This window comes from Patagioenas fasciata, chromosome 2, assembly GCF_037038585.1.
Source record: "Patagioenas fasciata isolate bPatFas1 chromosome 2, bPatFas1.hap1, whole genome shotgun sequence".
Lineage (NCBI taxonomy): Eukaryota > Metazoa > Chordata > Aves > Columbiformes > Columbidae > Patagioenas > Patagioenas fasciata.
In genome coordinates, this window is record NC_092521.1 from 66,218,263 (window position 1) to 66,230,693 (window position 12,431).

General features: G+C 37.7%; 1 protein-coding gene across 2 annotated transcripts in view; it reads right to left on the reverse strand.

Annotated features, from left to right (window-relative positions):
- The window catches only part of GABBR2 (gamma-aminobutyric acid type B receptor subunit 2), a 490,383-nt gene that overhangs the window by 161,149 nt on the left and 316,803 nt on the right, over positions 1–12,431 (reverse strand). For both annotated transcript variants that reach the window (XM_071804339.1, XM_065832356.2), the window contains 3 exons: positions 8,217–8,297; positions 5,098–5,248; positions 4,472–4,604 (listed from right to left, as the gene is read on the reverse strand). In XM_071804339.1, coding sequence (XP_071660440.1) covers positions 4,472–4,604; positions 5,098–5,248; positions 8,217–8,297 — 365 coding nt within the window. The remainder of the gene's footprint in view (positions 1–4,471; positions 4,605–5,097; positions 5,249–8,216; positions 8,298–12,431) is intronic.

Here is a 12,431-nt window from a genome sequence, read left to right on the forward strand (position 1 = left end):
ATACACCAGAGCTTTCTGGGTGGACACTATGGGCATTTTGCTCCAACCTGGACTACTTAAAACAATCTTCTTTCAGCCTTAACCATATATACGGAGAATATGAACATCATTTTATTTACCTCCTTGAGGGAGATGCATAACAGAGAAGAGACTATGCTCCTCCTTAGGGCCATTGTAACCTTTCATCCCATAGCAGTTCCAGCTTGCGAAGACATTACTCATCTTAAATGTAAAGCATGAAATTCTCAGTAGAATGTACTACAGAAGTCTAAACATTGTGATCATATCTAATATTCTCTCTATTTTAAGTATCTCTATTTAGTATGTCAGCTTAAGCTCTATTCATAGGATATGTCACTGGCATTGCTAATTTTGAGTGTCTCTCTTCCATATAATGAATGCTTTCGATTATTTTTCCACTTGTTTGCATTTTCCCAGTTGGTATCACATCCAGTTTCACACCCTTACTTCTAAAATCTTTTTTGGTATGATACCATGGTAATTCTGAGATTAAAAACAGAGATAGAACGTCCCCATTCTCTCTCCCTCATATCTGAAGCACTTTTTGCTTTGGCATATATATGCATTTAATGAAATGTTGCATTGCTTTTCCTTTTTCTGTACGACCAATGAAGTTGCTATTGAGTAAGACACGATCTAATGGTCCTACCTGACCACTTTCTCAGAATTCACCGCTTTGGATAGTTTTAATTCTATGTAAATGGAGTCTTATAATATGACACTTAACCTCAAATTCTGACATGGAACTAAGCAATGCTACATTTATGAGTGCTTACCATTAGGAAATTAGTTATTGTGTATTTCAATATACTTTATTTCCTTTCCATAGAAAATGGGCATACCAAGGTAAAAAAGAGTTTGGGAACCAATTACCCACTCTAGCACAGAGTCAACACTATGTAATTTAAAAAATGTATATAATACTCCTATTCAGCAAATTATTTGACGATATGTTTGAAGTGCTTTTCTGACTCTCAAATACATTTGACACTTGGTTCTGTTTCAGCATATTGACTTATACCACATGCTCCCACAAACAGTGCTTTACAGAGTGGAAAATGGTGGTACAACTTATCAATGAAAGCCTTGGAAATTTTCAGTGTTGTTGGTGTGATTTTGGATCCTGTTTCATTGTCTTTGGAATATTACAGTGAAATTATATGCCATATGTAGAAATCAAAAAGGCCAGAGACTGCAAAGCACTTCACTCTCCAAACAACACTACCAACACTGTGCTGTAAAGGAAACACGCACAACAGATTTGGAATGTAATACCTACAATTTGGAAACCATTTTTCCTGAATTTTGTGGGTAGGTTAAAGAGTATTTAAGGACCTCCTGTTAGTGTTGTCAAAAAATTATCATAAAATTAAACAGAAACAATATATAACATAGCTGATTAAATAATATTGCTGTTGTGTATGTACTGCTATCCTGGTGAGATTCAAGGGCTTTTGAAATATAGAAGACAAAGAGGGTGATTACTTGGCTTAGAGAGGGGATAACACTAATGGCAGCTTTTTAGTTTTGTATGTGCTTATAAAAGCTGAATCAAAATTTTTACTTCCCCACGAAAAAAAAATCTCCATTGACGGGGCTCTTCTCTGTGCCTGAGATATAGTTGTTATATCCACATGTTCTTGGCTCAATGGCTTTTTATGATCACTCTCCATTGTAGCTGATTCTTTTAAAGACTAAGCCACAGTCGTGCATAAAGTGGGAATTTCAAACTAATAAGTAATGTAGTTAGAATGGGTAATCAAAATCATGTCTTTCCAGGGAAATGGACAATCAAGAGTTTTGTACTGGCCTGATCCTATAAGAACTGGTGTCTGTAAGTAGTCCTTATGAAACCACTAAGCATATTGTAAGCATATTGCCCATATGGAAATATGGATGTTCGTGACATGGAGCCAAATGCACAGGCTGTACCCAGCACTTAGTGGTTATTTTGGGGAGAAAGGAGGTGACACAGAAGAGTTACTGAACAGAAAAGTGGGTTTATCTCCCATATTTATGAACTGTCTGGCATTAATTCAGAGTTTTCTAGATACACGGAGAGTGTATTGCCACAGTCAATGGTGGCCATGTAAAGATTATTTCTAACAGAAGCATAAACTATCCCACTGAAGAAAATATAATTGGAGCAGGAGATTTTATAAGAACTGTTTTAATGAGCAGGAGGTTAGAAAAAAAAATCCTGATAGGGTTTTTGCATTTATGAGTGTAATACTAATTGCTGACAGAGCTGGGATTCATAAGATAAATCAGTAGCCAGGTGCAGGAAAATATATTCAGAAATGCCTCTGTAGTGAACTGAAAACCTGGAATGTCAAGACTGGGGAGAAATCTCACAGAGTGTACTCTGTTGATATAATATTTAACATTTAACTATGTTAAAAAAAAAAAAAAAATCTCTGCCTAAGGCATGTGGTGATATTTCTTAATCAAAGTTTGGCTTTAAGAACACATTATTTTCCTCCACCCCTTTCTTTTATCAATCACTTAAGTAGTTATTTTATTCAAGTGCCCGTGCAGACCTTTCCCTCTATGGCAGATAGACAAACAAACTTAACAAAATGTGACAGATACAAATGGAAAAAAAGAAGATGTATGCAAGATAAGACAGAACAAAGCAGCCCTCACTTAAATTTTGTTGCATTTAGAATATGACAGTAGTGGTTACATTTTGAGAAGCAAAAAATCAAACAGCAGAAATATTCTGGTGCAGAGGCACAAGATTTTAGATGCTGGTTAATTTTTCAGAGGTAACACTGAGCTGTTTCTCATTTAAAGGGGGACTTAAATTTAGTTTTATACAGCTAAATCTGGATGGAAACCTGTTCCCTAGAGCAGCTCCGTGCTGATAAGTACCTCTGGTTCCCATTTTCTTTCCTTCTGTTCAGCAGTGCTTGGCTGCTTCAACAGGAGGGCTGTAGCCTACTTGTACAAATGGCCTGAGCTCTGAATACAATCCCCTCAAGGCTGAGCAGACATCAGGACCTAAAATTTGCACCTCGTGACACTAGTTTCTTCTTCAACAGAGGGTAGGAAAAGAATGGGGATTGACATCAACAACACTTCTGCTCCATTAGAAGCTGTTTCACAAATAAAGGCATAACTGCTAGAAAAAAAGAAGGATGCTGGCATCTTCCACTTCCTGTTGGTCCCTATGTATTCAGAGTTGTATACTAGTTTCGGAGAGGTGAACAGGATTTTCCTTTGAAGTCTTTGAGGCACCTCTTTCTACTAGCTGTACAGAGAATTTGCACTCTACCTGTAGGAAAAATGGATATTCTCTCCTTGTTTCTTTGGCTGGTAATGTTTAGGTGTCTAAAATACAGCTGTGTCCAGGCTCAACTAAGGAAGCTAAGACTTTGCACAGAAAATCCTATATATTCACCTACAGTACATCTTCTAATGCATCTTGGCACATACTAAAGAGGTCTCCAGCGTTTTGAAATGTAATAACTGAACAAGTCACATGATATTTCACTTCTGTAATTGTTCTAGTCAGTCTGGAGGATTTAAGTTTAGATATTGGGATGTGTATCCACCAACTAGCTTTAGGCATCCAACTTTCATGCTTTGAATTATTCTCTGGAAGTAAAGTTTATCTCTCTCCAGTGATGACACCAGAAATTCAGACTCCCAAAAAAAAGGTGCTGTGAACTGCATCTTTCTAGAGACCTGACGAAGGATCAGAAACATAGTGAAGATAACTCCTGATATTCCTAGGCAATACACCAAGCATAGACTTCAGAATTTTTGAGGAGAAAATAATTCATACATTTAAATACTGTTTGTATTGTTTTTGGAAGGAATACCTTTGCAGTGAAATTCTTTCCCTTTCTTTGAAATGGCCTCTGTAAGTCAGGCCGCATGTCACAGTAAGCAATTAAGACATTGCAGGCTTCTAGGTGGACACGTTTAATTTGGTCTCAGAGTTGTTTGTTTTAATTTAACTAGAACATATTCTACATGGATCCAGGCTTGTGTGAGTTTATAGTGTATTGTGGAAATAGTAGTAGAAATCTTTGGAGATTCAGCCAAAAAGACTTTACTCAGTCTTTTTACTCAAAGACCCAGACAAGCAGCAGTCATATGGAACCTGTAAAGAAAATATAGTAGTTTCATAGATAATACTAGCTGCCATGCTACAAACACAACCTTCTAATAATTAACTTCATATATATAATTTCAAAATAAGAAAGCACATTTATTCCTCTATTCTGAGGCCAAATCCCAACGCACTTGAAGCTTTCAGTAATAATAATAACATAGCTTTGTGCATGTTCCAGAATTTGGTCCCAGAAAACATCCCAGGAAAGAACTAAGAGAATAAGTGATGAAATGGAATGAGACATCCAACTACTGAACTTTTCTGTTTGCATTTCTCACAGAGCTTCCTGCAAGACTATCTTCAACTAGAATATATGGAATTACTTACTGTGCAAAGTGTCTCAAATGTCTTTTCGGAGACAAAGGATCCATCAAGACCAAAAAGAAAAATAGATGCATAAGAAAGCATCCCTCCAAGGATAATAAGGTTGTTCATGTAGGGACTGGACATCTTTATTAGTCTATGGACAAAAGGTGATAGTGCATTAAACAGGAAAACACTACTGCTAGGCTATTATAGCAATAAAGAAGAGTTTTTTGTAACCCGGCAAACAGACATCCCTTCCTGTAGAACTCTACACCACCTATAGGCATGCACACTATTTGCTGTTTTATGAAGTCTAGCATTGTTTCAGGTTTTTGAATGTTTAGTAAAAAGACCTTCTATTTAACTGATGGATTAATTAGCTAGGGTTAATGTTAATAGTAGACATTCAAACATGAATAAAAAATTACACTTTCTAGATAGTATAAAAGAAACTGTCTTAACAGATAGACAATCTGTTCTAATGTGAATATATTACAGGGTGATTTCAATTAAATAGTTCTAAAATATCATCTTTCCACAGTTTTAACATTTTCTTTTTATATATATATATAGATAGATGACAGAATCTACAAACATGACATTCAAATACAAAAGATGTAGTGATAGAAGTAACCTGAATGTCTTACTTCTGATTTCTGTTTTTGATGTTAAAGAACAAGAAAGCACTGGCCATTATCATTCCTAGGATGGTGAGGGCAGAGAGAATGCTGTAGAGAGGCAGAGAGATCTTGCGTAGTTCCTCTTGTATAATTGTTTTGTCCTTTGGAGGCTCAAGTCCTAGAATCACCAGAAGGAAAAAAGGCTAAAGAATTTCTGTAAGAAAATTTGCCTCTCCTAAGTATTATACCTTGATTTAGCAACTGTGAACAGCATCAGTAGCTGATGAAAACATTGACTTTGATAGACATATGTTAGTCGCATTGATTGACAAGATGGTTTGCATTTCTGGAACACATAAATATCTTCTTTGGAAGAACAAACACACCAAAACCCTAATGCAGAACCCCATGAAATATATACTAACTATCCTCATTTTAAAGTACAAATAAACACTAAAATGCATACCATGACTCTAAATTTTACCAGGAGGTTATGCTTTCCTGAAACAAGTGACAGAGCAATAAGAAGAAAACAGAGAGCATCGTTCCTCTGCATACTGTCAATATTACCAGGGAAAATTCAAACAGCCTCTCTAGGTGTGGCATCACTGGGGCAGGGACTGACAGCCCTGGGGTCTGAAACGGGGTCCTGGGCTGTGGGCAGGATGGGGGAAGCCCCGGAAGGGGTGGGAGGCAGAGCTCCTGGTGCCCTCAGGACTCTACAGAATGGAACAAAAGGACAGACCCACTTTGTGAATCCTTACAGATGTGGACTTGAATGTCTGAATTTAAAAACAATATTTAAAGCCACGTACTTGATTTACAGTCAGCTCTCACTAATTAAAGGCTTTTTGGTTTAATGAGGAGAATTACTTTCCAACAACTGCAACAAAGCTCTGCATCCCTTACTTCCCACACTCTGTTTTACCTGCTTCCTACACTATCTTGGTGCAGGGGATTGGCAAAAGGTCTTTTGCATTGACTTCCTTCATGAAGGGACTTCTGTGCCCTGCAGTGCCTGGGCCTGTCCTTTCACACCAGCTCTCCATGGGGCTGCAAGGACAACCCCATGGGGCTGAGCAGCTTCGTTCCACACCGTGGCTGCAGAGGTAGAGCTCTGTGCACCCGCTGATCAGAGAGCTGTAAGTAAGGAGCTGACCTAGTGGCTGCCATAGCTCAATTTCACATCAACTCTTCTGCTTTTCAAGGATTTATAAAATAAAATAGCTTCATCCCTACCAGTTATGCCAAACCAATTGAGACAATGGAAATCTGCTATCCTTTGGTCTTTATGCCTGTCATTTCTGCTAAAAAATTTCCTTTCAGGTGGTCACAATAAAGTGGTAGTCAAGGGACCATTTGCTGATTTGGTATTGGAGAAAATACCTGAGATTTTAATATTTTCCCTTTCTCACCTCAGAGCCTGTGTTTACAGTGCATGATACTTCACAAAATTAGGCAAGAAGTAACAAGCTAAATATACAATAAAGCACATGCCTGCATTAAAAAACCTAATACTAAAGAAAAAAACCCAACACCTTACTGTATCAAAAATATATACAGTATATTAATGATTTGCATTTATTAAATATAAACAACCAGTGATTCTACATGTAATATCTTATTTGTGCAACGGCCATTCAATTCTAATGAATTATTGTTCCCTTCTGTGCAATTTTAGGCAAGGGGTTAAATGGGGCTGTATTTTCTACTCCCCATTTCAAACACTTGAAATTACTAAGTCTTTTATACTACCCAGAAGACATAACAACTCTGTCCTCCACATGGAATATATGACTGCTTGAATGAAGATTTAAGGTAGGTAAATGGAGAAGGTTCACTCTAAGTCACATAATGCATCTTAAGACAAATATATGACAGGCTATGGGTGGAAGAAACACCAGATGTGATCAGAATAAGAACTAGGAGTATGATCCTCAAAAATGTCTGAAGAGAGAATTTTTCTTATCATCTACTGTCCATAGAGGCATGGAGTTACGAACAAAACCCGTCTCCTGTTACTTGCTTTATCCTGCATATGTTCTCTGGAAATCAGTGGTACTGAACTAGCATTCAACCACATCATCAGTTCCTCCTTGCAGCAAAAATAATCTGCTGGGACCCAGACTTCAGCAAATGGGACAGATTCTGCACTCCTAATTTCCAAAGCCTCATCTTCCAGACAGATGTGAGAAGAGCACATGGCTGTGCTCATGCAAACCTTGGGTGCTGGGTCACTGGAGACAGGTGTAGTAGGGAACAGGATGCAGCAGCTTAAAGTCATCCACTCCTCCCAGGGGAAGCCACAGAGATCTCATTGAAGACAACTTTACTTTCCATTAATGAATTGCACTGTAGCCAAGCTTAAGATTAAATCTTAATTATTAGCTTTAAAAATAACATATATGCCTATATTCAACAACACTTAAAACTAATTTGAGCAGACATATGTCTGCATTGATCATAGATATGCTCAGAAAGCTGTGGGTATACTCACGCTCCAACTGCTGTGAGGGCAAAGGAAGTCTCCATGTTAACTTTGGAGCAGCATGGGATAAAGAATTGAAAAAAGATACAGCAACACAGGCTATTTGCCTGCTGTGGACCTTGGGAGTGCTGCTGGGCTGAACACCCTCTCTGGCCCTGATTCAGATGGGCCACATTAAAGCTAGCCTTGGTATTTTGAAATCCCATTTTCTAACTGCCCAACAGATACCTCCCAAAGAAAAACCACCACCTCCTTCTTCTTTGTGCAAACACACCACACAAGAGCATCAACCAGGTGAGATAAGCTGGGAGAGTGGGAAATGGGGATGAAATTAGAACATTATTGATCAGTAGAAATGAAATAGAAGGCATATCTTCATCTTGTTGAAGTATCAAAGAACATTTATGTATATACATGAATTTGAATTTATCCTGGTCATTGGAATGAAAAACAAGTATATGATACCAAAACACTGCAAATTTCTGCTCAGAATTCTCCTTCTATTTTTTTTAAGCACAGCTCAGTTCCCTTGTTTATACAGTATCATAGTTTTTTGATATTAAAAATCCTAGTACAGCTTTTTAACAGCATGCAGTCTTACAAACTACATACAGCCATCCATGTCATTGCTGTACCTCTTTCCAGTTTTTTCTCCTACCTTGGAACCTGATGCTGTTGTTGATTATTTCCAGGGTGTCAGCCACAGCATTGTACTCTCCCACCTTCACTTCCTTTCTTTCTGCAGAGAAACAAACACGAGTGATTGTTTATGGCAGTTCACACATTCTCAATTGTTCAACTGATTTTGCCTTCTTTTTTGACAGTACGTCAAAAGGAAAAGAAATGTGCCTGAAGTGCATGAATTATTAAAGCAGAATGTCAGACAGCACGTCATCAAAAGAAATATTTCCGATTCTTTAAAGAAACGCAAAGTGTTCTTAGGAATTAATTTACATGATTAAGGAATTGTTGTTACGGGGCACAGACATCTCCAGGTTAAAAATCTCACATTTCCTTAGTGTCTCACACCATGCAGGACATTTTGCTGGGAGAACAGACATGGCTAAATCACACATTCCACTCTCATTTGAACAACTAGGACACCTTGCTTAGTGAAGTATTTCCCAGGGGAGTCATAGCAGCAGGCTCCAGCCAGTATGGAGTAGTCTCGCTAGTTAAGAGATACACTGGGAATCTAATCTCTTATTCTGACTGGGAATAAGCAACTCATTAGTACCCTGACTGCAAAACATACCATGTTATGTAATTAAAGCCAACATGCACTTGAGCTAAAACGTTACTCTTGCTCTCATCTGCTATTTTGGGACTATTGTCACATATACAGTCTTTTTGTACCTAATGGACTAGAGTAGTGCAGATATAGGAATTTAATTTGTTTGGCCACTGCAGGTGGAACTCCAGCACATGCTTGTCCCATCCTTCTGATAACATCTGGCATCAGTTAATTTCTGCTGTTTCTGTTCGGGTTTTGGTATATTTTAGAAGTGCTGGAACTTACTAAATTATCACTTTCACACCAAAGATGAGAGATTTATAATCCACAGACGTGTTGGCTAAACTTTTCTTTGATAAGCTGGCTCAGCAGAGTCAAAAATTTCCTTTCCGGACTCTATGTCTGGGCAAGCACAACCCAATTTATATTTAAATTCTGAGCTCGTGACCCTATTTGTGACACTGATTTGGGAAGCTGATGATCTTGAACTAGATGGCAAATTTGAAAAGACTCTGTTTCATCCAACAGATCCACATTAACCTTTTCTCCTTTCTACTCAAAGTGATTGCGCCTGTTCAGCTCTGCTGAATAGAGCAGCTAGCTCCATTTTAGCAAAATCTACAGCTGATTAATACTAATCTGGAGCTCACAGAAGGCAAAAGTTTTCCTTACATAAACCCCCCTTCTTATTGTTAAAATTGTTTACACAGAATTGCAAACTGGGCTGCAAATCTGGCAGAGACACACATTTGCTATACCCACATCAAAAGCTGGAGTTTGCTGTGCTAAAAACTGATTTGCCTTTCACATGAGCACGATTCGCTTGTGAGGCTCTAAAACTAGTTTGGAATAAAAGCCCAATCCCCTAGTGTCCAGTAGCAGTTTCACAAAGCCCATCCACACAGCATTACAGACCCTTGGGAGTAAATATAAGCTTATACTTTCTGTTGCTGGCTGAAAATTCTCTGTGAAATAGATATATGCATAAATCGTTGACAGTCTTAAACAATAAAATCTTCCCAGTAGTCATCTAAAAGCTAAAATGTTTACTGCTAAAAATCAAATCACTTCACTTCCATCTGTGTTTGTAGCGTGACAGATTTTACCTGTATATCTAAAACATGAAAACACCATCTAGAGAGAAGAAAGACAAATGCTAGTATGTGTATTGACATACAATTTGCACATTAGATGCCAGATAGTCCACAGCATCTACTTACCCAAATGGGGAAGACACGTTCCTTGGTGCTGGTCTAGCCACAATTTTACAGCCACAGGCTAAGAACTGATAGCTCTGATGAACAACCAAGGGAAAAGAGTAACCACTCAACAAATTTTTGGGTATGGAGCGCTTACTGGGACTATAGTAGGTGTGAGAGGCACATAGTAGGTCGTGAAGCACAGACAAAAGAGAACATTTGTGGTTTAGTTGATTTAGGTACTGCAACTAAGAACTGATTTAGGTACTTCAACTGTGATTGCTTCACGTGACATACAATGCCATTCCTTTTCAGTATTTATGAACCCTTACATGGCTTCCTTGGCAGATGAAGTAACACTGAGAATGTGCCTATGATGGCAAGCACAGTGTAGTCTAATACGGATGAGGTAACCTACCACTAGCTAGCCTGGGTACTAGGAGCTGGTCCTCATAGGAATGGAGCTCATTGAGAGAAACAAACCTCCATGGCAGACTGAGCTGAAGAGTGAAACTTTTTTTAGACTTAGAAACGCAAGACTGTGTGGAAAAAAGCATGTAGTGACTAGGAACCACATTTTCAACGTCTCACCCTTTACAAATAGGAAAGGACAGTTCATAGAGCACATGCCAACGTTTATCAAAGTCAAGAAAAGACATACAGATATTTGATATCTCAAAGTAGTTACAACTGTGGAAAGTAGTCTATGAGGGAAATACATTATATTTTTATTGAGAGGAAGGATGTACTATCCATTTCACAGTCCGACGATAGGGGTGCTGCAAGGGAGACACAAACAGTCTTTGTGATCTTTTGTCCTTTTGTTGGTTTTTCAGTTTCCCAAGCACAAGTGCTCTTCAGTGACAGAGTCACCTCCAGATATTAATTAAAGCAAGCAAAGAGGCAGTACTATAGCTAAGGATGGGACTGCAGGCTCTGCTTTTCTATATGCCATTACCTTGAGTTCCCTTTGGAAATTCTGAATTATTCAAGTCAGTATATTGTTTGTATGATACAGCGCATATCTGTCAAAATCTCTGTATGTTCAACAACAGAAGGACAGGGGGAAATGGATCTCCTTCAAATGAGAATACCAACAAAGTGCTTTGCACAATATTCAGAATATGATGTTGGCTTCTTTCTGTAGTGCTTTCATTATTTTTAACTTGATCTTTCCATACTCATGATAGAGAGATTGTATTGAAACCTTCCTTCTCAGGTTAAAATCCAGAAGAAAAATATGATGGAAAATCTACTTGTTTTGGGAGACAAAGCTTGCTAATACCATGACAGAAGCAGTAGCATTTTAGAACTTCACTCTGCAGCTGTTCTTTCACACAGGAAGAGAAAAGTATGGAAATTAACCAACTCAAAGAAAACCAGACCAGAAATATGTGACTGAAAATTATGGCTAACAGAATTATAAACAACTAATCCCTGTTATTAATTGTCACATAACAGATTACTTATATTGCCAAGATGAAAGCCTTTTGCTAACAAAGAACTGAACTACTCTTAAAGGTGAATTAAAATGGTTACCTCTACATTATTTATTACAGAATTTTAAGCAACTCCTGACAAATTGACACATTACTGCTTAATTAATTGTGCCACTTTTCATAAAGTTAATACAACAGATTTTTTAATTGCATATGAGGTAGTTACATGTTCTTGTTGAATGAAAGCAAAAACAATAAAATGAACTTACCAAATCAAAACAGTACGGCTGTTACCCACTTAGACTGAGAATTTCCAGATGAGACTATGTTTAGTTTCAGTTCCTTTCACTATATGTCATAATTTCCATTTTCACTACATTTTTATAAGTGTACTTATTCACATATCATGAAGATAGTTTCTACCGAGAGATGTTTACAGATGAGAGAAAGCACTTGCAATGCAAAAGAGATGGAACAGATGATTTCCTTTGTTTTTCTCTATGTAGAGAATGCTGGCTAACTCCTAATGACGCTAAAACTTTGTCTATATCTAAAGCTTGCAGCACCTTCAAGTATATTAGTCTACTGAAATGGTACAAACAATCCTAGTGGTGATGCAGTTAAGCCAATATAAAAATGTTCACCCCAGTATAATCACCAGTAGCATTTATGCTTATAATAGTAAGGACACTCTGAAATAATGCATTGTCCTACGAAGTTAAAAAAAAAAGATATATATTGGTAGGAGAATGGACTCATGTTTTCCTACACATCCAGTTGGTTATTCCAATGTAAAACAAATATGCCTAAACCATCATAGCAAAGACAAACAGTTCTGCCCTAACATTACTGTGATCCCCAAACGTCACAGCTGTAAGTGAAAATTAAGGACCTCAAAGCTCTAAATCGCTTACTGTAGCTTGACACTACTAATACTTTGTTATGTCACTGCAGCTCTTTATAAAGTTAGAACTCCATGCAAACTACAAAAACAAAAACGT